General features: G+C 47.7%; 1 protein-coding gene and 2 long non-coding RNA genes across 5 annotated transcripts in view; all 3 read right to left on the bottom strand.

The window, feature by feature from the left end:
• Positions 1-2,045: 2,045 nt before the first annotated feature.
• LOC130193995 (uncharacterized) lies at positions 2,046-3,078 on the bottom strand. The gene is made up of 2 exons (XR_008831761.1): positions 2,994-3,078; positions 2,046-2,551 (listed from the first exon to the last, which is right to left on the bottom strand). It is a non-coding gene; the product is annotated as an uncharacterized LOC130193995 (long non-coding RNA).
• A 57-nt stretch (positions 3,079-3,135) lies between these two features.
• Positions 3,136-11,303, bottom strand: LOC130193996 (uncharacterized). The gene is made up of 3 exons (XR_008831762.1): positions 11,048-11,303; positions 10,652-10,701; positions 3,136-3,156 (listed from the first exon to the last, which is right to left on the bottom strand). It is a non-coding gene; the product is annotated as an uncharacterized LOC130193996 (long non-coding RNA).
• Positions 11,304-13,944: 2,641 nt separating this feature from the next.
• Positions 13,945-17,742, bottom strand: part of mast3b (microtubule associated serine/threonine kinase 3b) — a 31,730-nt gene continuing 27,932 nt past the window's right edge. For all 3 annotated transcript variants that reach the window (XM_056414696.1, XM_056414695.1, XM_056414698.1), the window contains 5 exons: positions 17,218-17,444; positions 15,487-15,609; positions 15,265-15,401; positions 14,992-15,176; positions 13,945-14,912 (listed from right to left, as the gene is read on the bottom strand). In XM_056414696.1, coding sequence (XP_056270671.1) covers positions 14,005-14,912; positions 14,992-15,176; positions 15,265-15,401; positions 15,487-15,609; positions 17,218-17,444 — 1,580 coding nt within the window. In that variant the 3' untranslated portion in view covers positions 13,945-14,004. The remainder of the gene's footprint in view (positions 14,913-14,991; positions 15,177-15,264; positions 15,402-15,486; positions 15,610-17,217; positions 17,445-17,742) is intronic.

The following is a 17,742-nucleotide window of genomic DNA, read 5'->3' on the forward strand; positions in this document are numbered from 1 at the left end:
TTTTTTTTAAAAAAAAAAAGGGGAAAAAAAAAATTTTTTTTTTTTTAAAATTTTTTTTTTCCCCCCAAAAATTTTAAAGGGAAGGCTACCCTTTCCCCCGTTTTTATTTGGTTGGCCCTTTTAAAAATTTTTTTTTGGGGAAACCTTTTTTAAAAAAAAAACCCCCTTTTTTTTTAAAAACCCCTTTTTTTAAAAAATTTTTTTTCAAAATTTATTAATTAAAATTTTTTTTTTTAAATTTTTTGGGGTTTTTTAAAATAAATTTTTTTTTTAATTTCCCCCCTTTTTTTTTTGGGTTTTTTTTTAATTTTTTCCCAAAAAGGGGTTTTTTTTTTTTAAAAAAAAAAATTTTTTTTAAAAAAAGGTTTTGGGGGTTTTTTTTGGGGAAAAAAAATTTTTTTTTTTAAAATTTTGGCCTTTCTTTTTATATATTTAAACCCCAAAAAAAAAATTTTTTTTTAAATTTTAAGAAGGGTACTTTCAATTTTATAATTTTTAGGAATTTTCAAGATATAAAAGAAACACCAAATATTTTAAATTTACACCATAGATATAAAAGTTACACTTTCATAGTTTATATATTTAAAAGTATGGGCTACTTTCATAGTTTATATATTAAAGTATAGGCTACTTTCATAGTTTATATATTAAAGTATAGGCTACTTTCATAGTTTATATACATTAAAGTATAGGCTACTTTCATAGTTTATATATTAAAGGTATGAGGTTACTTTCATAGTTTATATATTAAAGTGTGATAGGCTACTTTCATAGTTTATATATATATAAAGTATAGAGCTACTTTCATAGTTTATATATTAAAGTAGTATAGGCTACTTTCTATAATGTTTATATATTAAAGTATAGGCTACTTTCATAGTTTATATATTTAGTAAAGTATAGCTGCTACTTTCATAGTTTATATATTATAGTATAGGCTACTTTCACATATAGTTATATATATATTGAAGTATAGGGCTACTTTCATAGTTTTATATATATTAAAAGTGTAGAGGCTACTTTCATGGTTATATATTATAGTATATTTCTTCTGGTTTATATATTAAAGTGTAGGCTACTTTCTTATAGTTTATATATTAAAGTATGAAGCTACTTTCATAGTTTATATATTATAAGTGTATATTTCTTTCACCATAGTTTATATATTAATAGTATAGGCTACTTTCATAGTTTATATATTATACTATAGGCTACTTTCATAGTTTACCTATATTATGAAGCTACTTTCATAGTTTATATATTACAAAGTATAGGCTACTTTCATAGTTTATATATTAAAAGAGTAAGCTACTTTTGCAGTTTATATGTTATAGTATAGGCTACTTTGCCATTTATATTATAGTATAGGCTACTTTCATAGTTTATATATTAAAGTATAGGCTACTTTCATAGTTTATATATTATAAGTACCATTTCTTTCATAGTTTATATATTAAAGTGTAGGCTACTTTCATAGTTTATATATTATATAACACAGCGTGTTGGATCCTCATCCCTCAGTCAGACTCACCTGTAGTTGAGTTGTCCGGTCTCTGCTCTTCAAACGACTCGTTCATGAAGCTCTGCAGTGGTGGACCTCCTCCAGGTGGCTTTGAGATGCCTGTTGAGAATAAACGTCATCACCTGTGCAGGTGTGTTGATGCTGTGAGTCTCAACTGGACTGAGACATTCGGGACACACTCAAGGACCCGGGGTCGTTAAACTACAAGCATGACGACGACCTCTCTGATAACTCGCTACATGTAATGTTTGTGTGGTTTGTAATGTGACGTAATCCAGGGTCCACAACCAAAATAATCTCAATGACAGGAGGCGTTGACCCCATGGACGCCTGCTCGTTATGAAGATCAATTTAAGATGTCATTAAATATTTCATGTAGTTTTCCTCTCAGCTAATTGCAATCAAATTTAAACAGTTTACGTTTTTTTGTAAGAATATTTCAAATTGGTAGTTCTCAATACAGTATAACAATAATAATCATATTAATAATAACTTTATGTATATCGCATGTATGACCACAATATAAATAGAACACATTTTATTCACATTTTCTATAGTACAGCCAACAAATGCAGGTGGATGTTAGGGGGATCGGCTCCTCAGAGGTGGTTGGGGTTGATCCTCAGAGGTGGTTGGGGTTGATCCTCAGAGGTGGTCGGGGTTCATCCTCAGAGGTGGTCGGGGTTGATCTGCTCCTCAGAGGTGGTCGGGGTTGATCTGCTCCTCAGAGGTGGTCGGGGTTGATCCTCAGAGGTGGTTGCGGTTGATCTGCTCCTCAGAGGTGGTCGGGATTGATCCTCAGAGGTGGTCGGGGTTGATCCTCAGAGGTGGTTGCGGTTGATCCTCAGAGGTGGTTGGGGTTGATCTGCTCCTCAGAGGTGGTCGGGGTTGATCCTCAGAGGTGGTCGGGGTTGCTCCTCAGAGGTGGTTGGGGTTGATCCTCAGAGGTACGGCTGGTCTGTCGACAGCTCCAGCTCCTTGTACACAGGACCGGGCGTCACTGGAAGAGATGAGACTGCAGCACCTTGACTAGAAGAGGTCAGAAGAGATCAAAGGAGTCAAGACGTGTCCAGTGGGACTTAAATATCGACTTCACACAGAATATGTCCCTGAACAAGGAGTAAAGTCTATGATTCAGTTGTTGAATTCACTTTACAGACGTTTGAGGTTTTAAAATGAGTTCCTCTATTTTTACTCTCATATTCCAGCAAAGCCAGATGATGGATCCAGCAACTATGAGTGGAGCTGCGTGTCATTTGATTGTGATTATCACGCGACTCACGTAGCGATTAGCTTCCTCCATGTCAGAACTAGATTTTCTCTCATGAGTTGTTTGTAAGCAGTGAATCGACCAAAGCTTTTACAGCTACTGCAGGAACACAGAGCTCCGGTTGGCAGGTCAAAGGTCGCTCTCGATCTACACGTGTATATTTCTTCCCACCGTCGCCCCTGGAGACGCCGAGTCCTCTACCTGCCGGCTGTCAGAGCTTTCTGAGAAGACATGACGACCGTGGCCGGGACCGACTCTCTGCGCCCGTCTCGGCCGAAGTAGTGGTGCTGCTGGCGCATTGTGACGCAGGCTCGGCTCGGGCAGCCTGTACGGGGGCAGAGCGCTGCGTCCTGCAGAGACACACCTGATCAGAACATACCTGTGCACCCCGCTGTCCGGATACGATGGACCCGAGTGTTTCACCAGCACCTTCCCTCTCGTCAGGAGCTTCAAGCCCTTATTGCATCACTTGTGTTTATTGCATTAGCTGCAGGTGGTGGAGGCATGATGTAATACCTATAAGGGCTTGAGGAACAGGTCCCTGACGCTGAGGCTTATTGGTGCTAAAACATAATGATGTATTATAAAAAGCTTTGCAACAGTCATCAGTGTCATTAGTTGGCCTGGAACAGAGCAGACAGGAGCCGACAGACACACCGCAGGGCACAGATTACAGCTTCATGTCCCCGAGTTCACCTGTCGAGGCAGGTGAGCCAGTTCCATCAGACTTCAATAACACCATAGCATCATGCCACTTCAATAGCATCATGCCACTTCCAGCGGCTTGTCATGCCGCTAGCGACATCATGCCACTTCCAGCGACATCATGCCACTTCAACAACATCCGCACCACTTCAATAGCATCATGCCGCTTCAATAACATCATGCCACTTCAGCCATCATGCTACTTCAATAACATCATGCCTCTTCAATAGCATCATGCCACTCCAACAGCATCATGCCACTTCAGCAATCATGCCACTTCCAAACGTATGCTGCCACTTCAACGGCATCCGCTAATGACATCATGCCCTTCCAACAGCGTCGCCCGCTTCAACGCATCATGTTGATCAACGCATCATCATGCCACTTCAACGCATCATGCCACTCAACAGCATCATGCCCTAACAGCATCATGCCACTTCAATAACATCATGCCACCAATAGCACTGCTATCACGCCAACATCATGCCACTTCAACAGCATCATGCCACCAACAGCATCACACACTTCAACGCATCATGCCACCAACGCATCATGCCACTCAACAGCATCATGCCACTCAATGATAACGTCACCGCATCGCCACTACCAACATCACATGCCACTTCAACGCACCGGCGCCACTTCAACGGCATCATGCCACTTCAATGACACTGCCATCAATAGCATCATGCCGCCAGCGACATCTGCCATCACGCATCGCCACTTCAACAGCATCATGCCACTTCAACATCATGCCACTCAATAGCATCACGTTACTCAATAACATCATGCTACTTCAATAACATCATGCCGCAACCGCATCTGTGCTACTTCAATATCATGCCACTTCGCGGCATCATACTTCAACGACATCATACCCACTTCAGCGGCATCATGCTACCACATGCCACTTCAATAGCATCATGCCGCTTCAATAGCATCATGCCAATTTCAACGCAAGAGGATCATGCTCAACGCATCATGCCACCAACGCCACTTCAATGCAAGTATCATGCCGCCCAACAACATCATGCCACCAACGCATCATGCCGATACCAACGCATCATGCCACTTCAATAGCATCATGCCACCACCAGCATAACAACATCATGCCACCAACGGCATCAACATTTCAACGGGCATCATATCCGCACCACTTCAATAGCATCATGCCACACAATGACATCATGCCACTTCAATAGCATCATGCTACTCAACAACATCACGCCACTCACCAGCATCATGCCACTCACGGCATCATGCCACTTCAACGCATCATGCCACTCAACAACATCACAAACATTTCAACCGCATCATGCCACCCCAACGCATCAGCCACAAACATCATGCCACTTCAAACGCATCATGCCACTGCAACGGCATCATGCCACTTCAGCATCATGCCACCTAACAGCAGATCATGCCACTACACAACACACTCAGCATCATGCTACTTCAATAACATCACACTTCAACAGAGACCATGCCACTCTGGAACAGCATCATGCCACTTCAATGGCATCATGCCACTTCAACAGCATCATGCCACTCACAGCATCATGCCGTTTCAACAACATCATGCCACTTCAATTATGCCATCACAACGGCATCACGCCCAACGATTGCCACTTCAATAGCACTGCCACTTCAATAACATCATGCCACTTCACAGCACGTTACCACAACATCATGCCACTTCCACAGCATCATTTCCAACAGCATCATGTCACTCTCAATTTACCATGTTACTTCACCCGCATCATGCCACTTCACCCATCACACATGCCACTTCAATGGCATCATGCCACTTCAATGACATCATGCCACTTCAATAGCATCATGCCACTTCAATAGCATCATGCTACTTCAACAGCATCATGCCACTTCAACGGCATCATGCCACTTCAACGGCATCATGCCACTTCAATAGCATCATGCCACTTCAACAGCATCGCTACTCAATAGCATCATGCCACTTCAACAGCATCAGCACCAGAGCATCATGCTACCAACATCATCATGCCACCAACCGCATCATGCCACTTCAACGGCATCATGCTGGCTCTCAACGGCATCACGCCACTCAACGGCACTGCCACTCTCACCAGCATCATGCCACCAATGACATCATGCCACTCAATAGCATCATGCCACTCAGCATCACACTCAATAGCATCACATGCCACCAATAGCATCATGCCACTCAACATCATGCCACTTCAACGGCATCATGCCACTTCAACGGCATCATGCCACTTCAACAGCATCATGCCACTTCAATAGCATCATGCCACTTCAATAGCATCATGCTACTTCAATAACATCATGCCACTTCAATAGCATCATGCTACTTCAATAGCATGCCACTTCAATAGCATCATGCTACCAATGCAGCATCATTACCAACGCACTGTGCCACTTCAACGGCATCATGCCACTTCAACGGCATCATGCCACTTCAATAGCATCATGCCACTTCAATAGCATCATGCCACTTCAACAACATCATGCCACTTCAACGGCATCATGCCACTTCAACGGCATCATGCCACTTCAACGGCATCATGCGCCACTCAATGGCATCATGCCACCACCAACATCACGTTGATTTCAACGTATCATGCCATCAACGTAAGCATCATGCCACCAACGCATCATGCCACTTCAACGCATCATGCCACCACACAGCATCGCCATGCCACTTCAACAACATCATGCTACCCACAGCATCACGTTACTCAACAACATCATGCCACTTCAACGGCATCATGCCACTTCAACGGCATCATGCCACTTCAACGGCATCATGCCACTTCAACAACATCATGCCACTTCAACGGCATCATGCCACTTCAACGGCATCATGCTACTTCAATAACTGTCATACCACTTGACAGCATCATACTGCTTCCAGCATCATGCCACTTCCAGCAGCATCATGCCACTTCAGCGGCATCGCATGCCACTTCAGCATCATGCCGCTTCAGCCAACATCATGCACTTCAATGACATCATGCCACTTCAGCCAGCATCGCCACCACTTCAACCCAGCATCATGCTACTTCAATAACATCATGCACCACTTCGCGCATCATGCCACTTCAACGCATCATGCCATCATCAGCATCATGCCACCAATGACACTTCATGCCACCCACAGCATCATGCCACTCAGCATCATGCCTCTGTAGCATCATGCCACCTCCAACAGCACCATGCTACTTCACACATCATGCCACTTCACAGCATCATGTTACTCAACAGCACTGCCACTTCACAGCATCATGCCACTCACAGCATCACACTCAATGACATCATGCCACTCAACAGCACCGCCACCCGCCAGCATCATGCCAATTTCCAACAGCATCATTACCACAGTTAGCATCATGCCACTCAATAACATCACACTTCAATAGCATCATGCCACCAATAGCATCATGCTACCACCGGCATCATGCCACTTCAACGCACGATGTTACTCAACGGCATCATGCCACTTCAACGGCATCATGCCACTTCAACGGCATCATGCCACTTCAATAGCATCATGCCACTTCAATGACATCATGCCACTTCAATAGCATCATGCCACTTCAATAGCATCATGCCACTTCAATAGCATCATGCTTCAACGGCATCATGCCACTTCAACAACATCATGCCACTGAATAATGTCGGCGCCAGTCAATACAGTACCATGCCATCACTTCAATAACATCATGCCACTTCACGGCATCAGTTACTTCAACAGCATCATGCCACTCAACGCATCATGCCACTTCAACGCATCATGCCACTCACAATAGCATCATGCTACTTCAACAGCATCATGCCACTCACAGCACCACTTCAACAACATCATGCCACTCATAGCATCATGCCACTTCAATGGCATCATGCCACTTCAACGGCATCATGCCACTTCAACAACATCATGCCACTTCAACGGCATCATGCCACTTCAACGGCATCATGCCACTTCAATGGCATCATGCCACTTCAACAACATCATGCCACTTCAACGGCATCGCCGCCGCTAACGGCATCATGCCGCTAACGGCTTTCATGCCACTTCAACGGCATCATGCCACTTCAACAACATCATGCCACTTCAACGGCATCATGCCACTTCAACGGCATCATGCCACTTCAACGGCATCATGCCACTTCAACGGCATCATGCCACTTCAATAGCATCATGCCACTTCAATAACATCATGCCACTTCAATAGCATCATGCTACTTCAATAACATCATGCCACTTCAATAGCATCATGCTACTTCAACAGCATCATGCCACTTCAACGGCATCATGCCACTTCAACGGCATCGCTTGCCGCTGGCGGCATCGCACCCGCCAGCGGCATCATGCACTTCAGCCAACATCACATGCCACTTCAATGACATCGCCGCTTCAATAGCATCCTTGCCGCTAATAGCATCATGCCACTTCAATAGCATCGCGCCACTTCAATAGCATCATGCTACTTCAATAACATCTTACCGCTAATAGCATCATGCTGCTTAGCCAGCATCATGCCACTTCCAATAACATCATGCCACTTCAATAACATCGCCTTACTTCAATGACATCATACCACTTCAATAGCATCATGCCGCTTCAATAGCATCATGCCGCTTCAGCCAACATCATGCCACTTCAATAGCATCATGCTACTTCAATAACATCATGCCACTTCAATAGCATCATGCCACTTCAATGGCATCATGCCACTTCAACGGCATCATGCCACTTCAACGGCATCATGCCACTTCAACAACATCATGCCACTTCAACGGCATCATGCCACTTCAACAACATCGCTGCACTTTAGCATCCTTGCCACTTCAGCATCATTGCCTTCAATGGCATCATGCCACTTCAATAACATCATACCCATAACGCTCCTGCCGCTTCAATAACATCATGCCGCTTCAATAACATCATGCGCCAATAACATCATACCGCTTCAATAGCATCATGCTACTTCCAACAACATCAGCCGCCACTTCAGCAGCATCATGCCACTTCAGCATCATGCCACTTCAATAACATCAGCATGCCACTTCCAATGACATCATGCCACTGCAATAGCATCATGCTACTTCAACAGCATCACGTTACTCAATAGCATCAACAACATCATGCCACTTCAATAGCATCATGCCACCAATGAATAACATCATGCCGCTTCAATAGCATCCTTCTACTTCAGCCAGCATCAACACTTCAATGTCATGCTGGCTATTAGCATCATGCCACTTCAACAGCATCATGCTTCAATAGCATCGCGCCACTCAACGCATCATGCCACTTCAACGGCATCATGCTACTTCAATAGCATCATGCCACTAACGCATCATGCCATTTCAACGGCATCACGTTACTTGTAACGGCATCATGCCACTTCAACGGCACGCCACTTCAATGACATCATGCCACTCACAGCATCATGCCACTCAACAGTATCACGCCACTCAATAGCATCATGCCACTCAATACAACATCATGCCACCGCCGCATCATGCCACTCTTCAATAGCATCATCATGCTACTTCAATAACATCATGCCACTTCAATAGCATCATGCTACTTCAATAGCATCATGCCACTTCAATAGCATCATGCCACTTCAATAGCATCATGCCACTTCAATAACATCATGCCACTTCAATAGCATCATGCCACTTCAATAGCATCATGCTACTTCAATGACATCATGCCACTTCAATAGCATCATGTGCTAACTAGCGCATCGCGCCTTCAATAGCATCATGCCACTTCAATAGCATCATGCCACTTCAATGACATCATGCCACTTCAATAGCATCATGCCACTTCAATAGCATCATGCCACTTCAATAGCATCATGCCACTTCAATAGCATCCGCAATGGCACTGCCACTCACTGCAACACCGCGCCACCACGCCACCAACAGCATCATACCCTTCAGCATCATGCCACTTCAATAACATCATGCCACCAACAGCATCATGCCACCAATAGCATCATGCCACTTCAATAACATCCTTACCGCTAATAACATCATGCCACTTCAACAGCATCATGCCACTTCAACGGCATCATGCCACTTCAACAGCATCATGCCACTTCAATGACATCATGCCACTCAACAACATCGCCACCAACAGCATCACACTCAATAGCATCATGCCACTTCAGCCATCATGCCGCTAATAGCATCATGCCGCTTCAATAGCATCATGCACCGCTTCAGCATCATGCTAGCCAGCCAACATCATACTACTTCAACATCATACCGCCAATAGCATCATGCTACTTCAATATGACATCGCTACCTGGCCAGCATCATGCCACTTCAATAGCATCATGCCACTTCAATAGCATCATGCCACTTCAATAGCATCATGCCACTTCAATAGCATCATGCCACTTCAATGACATCATGCCACTTCAATAACATCATGCCACTTCAATAGCATCATGCTACTCACATCATGCTACTTCAACACATCACATGCCACTCAATAAAGAATATGCTACCAACAGCATCATGCCACTTCAATAACATCATGCCACTTCAACGGCATCATGCCACTTCAATACCCGGCGCCACTTCAATGACATCATGCCACTCAACAGCATCACGCCACTCAACAGCACTGCCACCAACAGCACGCCACCAACAGCATGCCACTAACAGCACCACTAACACATCATGCCACTCAAAGCATCATGCCACTTCAATATACCACATCACCGGCATCATGCCACTTCAATAACATCATGCCACTCCAACAGCACTGCCATCAATAACACTGCCACTCAATAGCATCATGCCACTCACAACATCATGCCACTTCACAGCATCACGCCACTTCAATAACATCATGCCACCACAGCATCACACTTCAATAGCATCACATGTCATTTCCAATAAAGAATGCCATCAATAGCATCATCATGTCATCAATAACATCATGCCACTCACAGCATCACACACTCAATGACATCATGCCACTTCAATAGCATCATGCTACTTCAATAGCATCATACTCACAGCATCATGCCACTTCAATGACATCATGCCACTTCAATAGCATCATGCTACTTCAATGTCTCTCCTAGCCGGTCAGTGTAAATGTCTTTATCTTCTTTAGGTCTCACCTCTTTGCTATCTCCTCATATCTCAGCTGCAGTTTGGCTTGCAAGTTGTGCTGGAAAAGAAATAACGTTGAAACAAACACAACAAACACAACAAACACAATAAACACAACAAACACAATAAACACAGTTTAACCCCTGACTGTCATCGTTGTGTGGCGTTAGCTATCAGACTCGTCTTCAAAGCTAACGCTAGCTCGACTTTTCGAGAGGAACTCTAATAATAATACAATACTCAGACTCCTTCTCGTCGCTCGGGATGAATGACGTGTCTCTGCTTGTGTCTCTGCTTGTGTCTCTGCTTGTGTCTCTGCTTGTGTCTCTGCTTGTGTTTCTGCTTGTGTCTCTGCTTGTGTCTCTGCTTGTGTCTCTGCTTGTGTCTCTGCTTGTGTTTCTCACCCCTGCCAGAAAGTTTCTGATTCTCTGGACGATTTTGGTCGCGGTCGCCATGTTGGCTGTTGTGAAGGACACGGCGCTCCTTCTTCTTCTGCGGCGGGAACAGCGGGGCTCCGCGCGCGAGCGCCACCTGGCGGCCAGGCGGAGAACCGGCAGCTCCGAAGCGATTATTCACTGGAAAATTGACTTGTTTACCATTCAATTATACTGAATTATACTTATATTAATGTTCCGTTTTTATATTTCAACATGTCTTCCTTGTACAAATTATGAAATAATCTTGTTTTTATCAAAATAAAAGTTTAGTTCCTCCACTCCGAGTCCCAGTATTGGTAGATCTGTCTATTTATAAAGACATGTATAGGTCTATATATGTTATTATATTTAATGGTGTGTACTAACAGAGTCTGGAATAGAAAGTTTGAATTTGAATAATAAAGTACATACAAGTCAGATTGAGGAGTCAAATGAGAGAAATACAAATTTATTTGTTGCACATGAAAACAGTCCAGGGCTACAACGCCGGTATACCATGCGACCACGGGGTACAGAGGTGTGCAGCATGCACTGAACAGTCCAGAGAACGCATGCGCAGTGGTCCGACCTGCACGTCGTTCTTCAAGAGAAGTTTAACACCAGCTGAGCACCTCCGCCGCCCTCTAGTGGCTGCGGTCAGCCGTGCAGCCTGCAGATGTCACGTGGTTAGGATCATTTACTCAGAAACCGGGTTCTGAGGAGCGGTGTCATGCACTGCGACGCGTCTCCAACACGCCGGAAGGACGACTCACGTGATGCTCTAAGCATGGAGCCGTTACACACGGAGCTCCTCATGTAAACACCTGCATCACTTCCCCTGGACGACATGTGCACCTGGAGAAATGTTACAAGAGTGCACAGGGCTCACCTAGTTGTGTTACCTTGTTTACTGTCCTCTCAGCCACGGTAACACGGTGTTACCTTGTTTACTGTCCTCTCAGCCACGGTAACACGGTGTTACCTTATTACTAACTCTTTCAGCCACGGTAACACGGTGTTACCTTGTTTACTGTCCTCTCAGCTTGTAACACGGTGTTACCTTATTTACATTGTCTCGCCACGGCAACAGGTTACCTTGTTTACTGGCCTCATTTGGGTAACACGGTGTTACCTTGTTTACTGTCCTCTCAGCCACGGTAACACGGTGTTACCTTGTTTACTGTCCTCTCAGCCACGGTAACACGGTGTTACCTTGTTTACTGTCCTCTCAGCCACGGTGTTACCTTGTTTACTGTCCTCTCAGCCACGGTAACACGGTGTTACCTTTTATCGTCCTCCTGCAGGTAACACTGTACCTGACTTCTTCTCAGCGGTGCTAAATTACCTGTTTCTGTCCTCTCTCAAAGGTATAACACGGTGTTACCTTGTTTACTGTCCTCTCAGCCACGGTCACATCACAGAACCGCGGGTGTTACCTTGTTGCTCTCCACGGTAAATACCCCGTATTTATTGCCAGCCCCGCCTCTCAGACGGTGACGCGCAAAAGAAGACGAAGAAGACAAAATACCTAAAAACAGCTGTTACCTTGTTTACTGTCTCTCAGCACGCCCCACGGTGTTACCTTTTGTCGATATTACTGTCCTCCCACGGTAATAACACGTTGGAACAAAAATACCTTGTTTCAGACAAAACTGTCCTCTCAGCCACGGTAACAAGGTGTTCTTCTTCTCTAGTGTCAGTGCAGCCGCCTCCAGATTTAGAGGCGGAGCTGTAAAACATGTAAAACATGTAAACGATCCCTACTTTGTTTAGTCTCAGCTTGGTGTAGGATTCTTTCTGTCATTTAAAACCGGTTTGATAGAACAATAAGCTGTTTGTTCCGCGGTCTTCCCTCTGTATCAAGGGCTCTGATGCCAGACCGTGTCACACGCGTGTTCAGTACACGTGTTGTAAACAAAGCGTCTCCACTGGGCGCCGTGGCGGCGTGATGTCTTCGTCTCTAGACGAGGAACGACCGGGGACAAAAGATGATGTCACGTGAAGAAGACAAAGACAAACACCTAAAACAGCTGATTCCATGCCTGATGTCATGATGTCATGGCTCTGATGTCATGATGTCACGGCTCTGATGTCACGGCTCTGATGTCGTAAGTCCTGCTGCCTCAAACCTTCAATGTGCATCGAGTCCTTCAGCACGCCCTGAAGATCTGAAGATACATCGATAGCACAACTTGTTTTTCAGTAAATTGACGTAGTAACAAATCCATTTCTTTATATATAAATAAATATATCCGTCAGTCATGATTCAGTGACTCCTTCCCAGCGATGAGTTCCATGAGTGGTGGAGCAGCAGCTGGTTCCTGCATCGCCCAGTGACCCAAAGACTAAGGCGTGTGAAGCGTGTTCTGACCGGGTTCCTCACGCTCCGGAGTTCATGAGACCCCCAGCGAAACCCTGGTGCCCTCAACATCCTGGAGTTCCTCAACTGCCCCCGCCACTACCGCTATCTAGAGAACGTCATACAAAAAACAGTCGAGACATAAAACCACGTCAGGCATAAAAAAGCCTGGAACATCCCCGAGGAGAACGTCCCCTAGGAGAACGTCCCCGAGGAGAACGTCATCTAGGAGAACGTCCCCGAGGAGAACGTCCCCTAGGAGAACGTGATCTAGGAGAACGTCCCCGAGGAGAACGTCCCCTAGGAGAACGTCCCCTAGGAGAACGTCCCCGAGGAGAACGTCCCCGAAGAGAACGTCCCCTAGGAGAACGTCCCCTAGGAGAACATCATCTAGGAGAACGTCCCCGAGGAGAACGTCATCTAGGAGAACGTCATCTAGGAGAACGTCCCCGTTGGCGCGTCCACCAAAGTAATAAATAAGACCAAAATGTCGACAAATATTTACAGATAAAAAATTCAAGTAAAATCTTCTCCTACTTTTATTCGTAGATGAGTTTTAACTTCTGAGACGTGAGGCGGCACCTCCTCAGACGCCCTTTGGCGGAGTCTCCTCCGCGGGGGGTCCGGCGGCGCCGCGGCCGCCAACAGGAAGTCCTGCCGGCGGACAGGAAGCGGCGCCCGCCTCCGGCCCCGGGGCCTCGTCCTCTCCGTCTGAACACGCCTCCCACTCGTCCCGCTCGCTCTCCGTGGAGCCCTGCACGGCGATCTGGGGGACCGGCGTGAACCTCCCCTCCCCCTCCCCGCCGCCCCGGGGTCCGGCGAGGGTCCGGTCGAGCCGGTCCGGCGCCTCCTGCACCGCGGCGCCGCTCTTCTCCTCCGGCTCGTCGAAGCTCACCTCCTGCACCGCCTCCTGCTTCTTGAAGGAGTCCCTCCGCTCCGACAGGTTGAGCTTCCTCATCACCACCAGCTGCTCCGAGTCCCTCGGCCTCGGGCCCCCGATGTATCCGCCCAGGAAGGAGCAGCGGGGGCCCGAGGCCTCGCGCTCCCCCGGCGGCTCGCCCTCGCAGTAGAACGGCACCTCCAGCGTGTGCCTGCGGGAGGCGTACGACTTCTTGTCCGCGTGGTAGCCGCCCGACAGCTTCTCGGCCGACTGGACCCTCTTCAGCAGCGGGGAGCGCGGCGGCTCGGCGCTGCGGGGCCGGACCGCGTGCCTCGCCGCGGCGGGGGGGGGCGGCGCCTTGCCGTGGAGGCTTTTGGCGAAGCCGGACAGAGGAGAGGGCGAGCGCTGAGGAGAGAGCGGCTGCGTGGACGACGAGTTGCAGGCCAGGGGCGACGGCGGGATGTTGCTGGTGGACTTGCGGCGGCCCACCTTGGTGTAGCGCTGCGGGCCCAGCTTGGCGCCCAGGCCGTGCAGCGAGCCGGACCGGATGTGAGCCGCCGGCGAGCTCGGAGAGCTGGAGCACGGAGACGTGCTCTGAGGGGAGTGGCCGGCGTCTGGAAGCAGAAGCAGAGCGTCAGACATCGGGCGAGCGGCGCGCCTCCGTAGATGTGCCGCGACCGACGCTCCGCTCACCGCAGGCCTGGCGGTCGGGGGCGGGGCTCCGGCAGGGCGTGGCCGGCCCGGGGGACGGGCTGTGTGTGGGGGAGCCGGGGAGACTCTCGCTGGAGGAGACGGAGTGGTGCAGGCCGGAGCTGAAGCTGCGGCTGCCGTGCAGCGCGGTGCTCTGCTTGGAGAGCTTCTTCAGGATGCTGCGCCGCCTGAGGGGCGAGTCAGACACGGGAGAGAGGGTCCAGGTGAGGAGCAGGAGGAGCAGGAGGAGCAGCTTGTCACCGGGCCGGCCCTCACCTGTCGTAGTTGTCTCTCCTCTTGCTCTTCTTGCTGCGCCGGGCCATCTTCCCTCTGTGCTTGGTCTTCCGAGCCGGACCCACCTCGATGGACGTGTTCTCCAGAGCGATGGTCTGGAGCGCCACCGTGCTGCCGCTCTGCTCAGTGAGGAGGAGGAGGAGGAGTTGCGTTAGAGAAGAGCAACTGGAGCGCCACCTGAATGTGGACGGGGAGGACCTGCACCTTCAGGAGCAGCTCCATCAGCTCCGGGTGCACCAGGCCGTGGACCGACTCCCCGTTCACGTGGGTGATGAGGTCTCCGGTGAGGAGGCCCGCCTGGTGGGCCGGGCTGCCCTCCTCCACAGCCTGGGGGGGGAGTTAGTGTGGAGCATGACGTCACCTCTGAGTCAACAGAAACACACTTTACTGACATGGAGGCACTTTAGAGCTGTGTGTGTGTGTCTGTCTCTGTATGTGTGTGTGTGTCTCTGTATGTGTGTGTGTCTCTGTGTGTGTGTGTGTGTCTCTGTGTATGTGTGTGTGTGTCTCTGTGTGTGTGTGTGTGTCTCTGTATGTGTGTGTGTGTCTCTGTATGTGTGTGTGTGTCTCTGTGTGTGTGTCTCTGTCTGTGTGTGTGTGTCTGTGTGTCTCTGTGTGTGTCTGTGTCTGTATGTGTGTGTGTCTGTGTGTGTCTGTGTGTGTCTCTGTGTGTGTGTGTGTGTCTGTATGTGTGTCTCTGTATGTGTGTGTGTGTGTCTCTGTGTGTGTGTGTGTCTCTGTATGTGTGTGTGTGTGTCTCTGTATGTGTCTGTGTGTCTCTGTGTGTGTGTCTCTGTCTGTGTGTGTGTGTCTGTGTGTGTGTGTGTCTCTGTGTGTGTGTGTGTGTGTCTCTGTATGTGTGTGTGTGTCTGTGTGTGTGTGTCTCTGTGTGTGTGTGTGTCTGTGTGTGTGTCTCTGTGTGTGTGTGTGTGTGTGTGTGTGTGTGTGTCTCTGTATGTGTGTGTATCTCTGTGTGTGTGTCTCTGTATGTGTGTGTGTGTGTGTCTCTGTGTGTGTGTGTCTCTGTGTGTGTGTGTGTGTGTCTCTGTGTGTGTCTCTGTATGTGTCTGTATGTGTGTGTCTGTGTGTGTGTGTCTGTGTGTGTGTCTCTGTGTGTCTCTATGTCTGTCTGTATGTGTGTGTGTGTCTGTATCTGTCTGTGTGTGTCTCATGTATGTGTGTCTCTGTCTATGTGTGTGTCTCTGTGTGTGTGTCTCTGTATGTGTGTGTGTGTGTCTCTGCGTGTGTGTCTCTGTATGTGTGTGTGTGTGTCTCTGTGTATGTGTGTCTCTGTGTATGTGTGTGTGTCTCTGTATGTCTGTCTGTGTGTGTGTCTCTGTATGTGTGTGTGTGTCTCTGTCTCTGTATGTGTGTGTGTCTCTGTGTGTGTGTCTCTGTATGTGTGTGTGTGTGTCTCTGTGTGTCTGTGTGTGTGTGTGTGTGTCTCTGTATGTGTCTCTGTATGTGTGTGTGTCTCTGTGTGTGTGTGTCTCTGTGTGTGTGTCTCTGTATGTGTGTGTGTCTGTGTATGTGTGTGTGTCTCTGTATGTGTGTCTCTGTATGTGTGTGTGTCTCTGTGTGTGTGTGTGTGTCTCTGTATGTGTGTCTCTGTCTCTGTATGTGTGTGTATCTCTGTGTGTGTGTCTCTGTATGTGTGTGTCTCTGTATGTGTGTGTGTCTCTGTGTGTGTGTCTCTGTATGTGTGTTTGTGTGTGTGTGTGTGTGTGTCTCTGTATGTGTGTCTGTCTGTGTATGTGTGTCTCTGTATGTGTGTCTCTGTATGTGTGTGTGTCTGTGTGTGTGTGTCTCTGTATGTGTGTCTCTGTCTCTGTATGTGTGTGTATCTCTGTGTGTGTGTCTCTGTATGTGTGTGTGTGTGTGTCTGTGTGTGTGTCTGTGTGTGTGTCAGTGTGCGTCTCTGTGTGCGTGACCCACCGACACCATGTGATGCACCGTGTACACGTCGCTGTCGCCCATGAACACGCGGATGGCCCTCAGCGTGAAGCCGGACTTCTTCCCCGTGGTGCGGACCACGATGGGCGGCCGCAGGCTGCAGGGCCGGAGCGCCAGGTCGCGGCTGGGGGAGGAGTCACGGGACGACGGGTTGGAGGACAGCGAGCGCGGCGAGACGGGGCCGGGCTGCAGGCCGCCGGCCACATCGTCTGGAACCACAGGACACGAGGTCAGGAGGGTCTCCAGACAATTTTGTGTTTTCCATGAAAACTCTCACTTTTATTTATCTAATGAATATAAAATCTAGTCCAGACATCAACGAGGTTATAAATAATGATGTTTATAGTAAATATTAATGTAGTTCTTCTTGTGGCTCAAAGGAAGGCCAGTTTTATAGCTCCTCTCAGCAGCATAACTGTTTTCAGCTGCGCTCACATAAAAATGGGTGTAAAGGGTTTTCTACCCCTCCGCTAGTCTTCTAAGGCGATAACACAATGTACCACTAGA

Source organism: Pseudoliparis swirei, chromosome 5 (assembly GCF_029220125.1).
Source record: "Pseudoliparis swirei isolate HS2019 ecotype Mariana Trench chromosome 5, NWPU_hadal_v1, whole genome shotgun sequence".
NCBI lineage: Eukaryota > Metazoa > Chordata > Actinopteri > Perciformes > Liparidae > Pseudoliparis > Pseudoliparis swirei.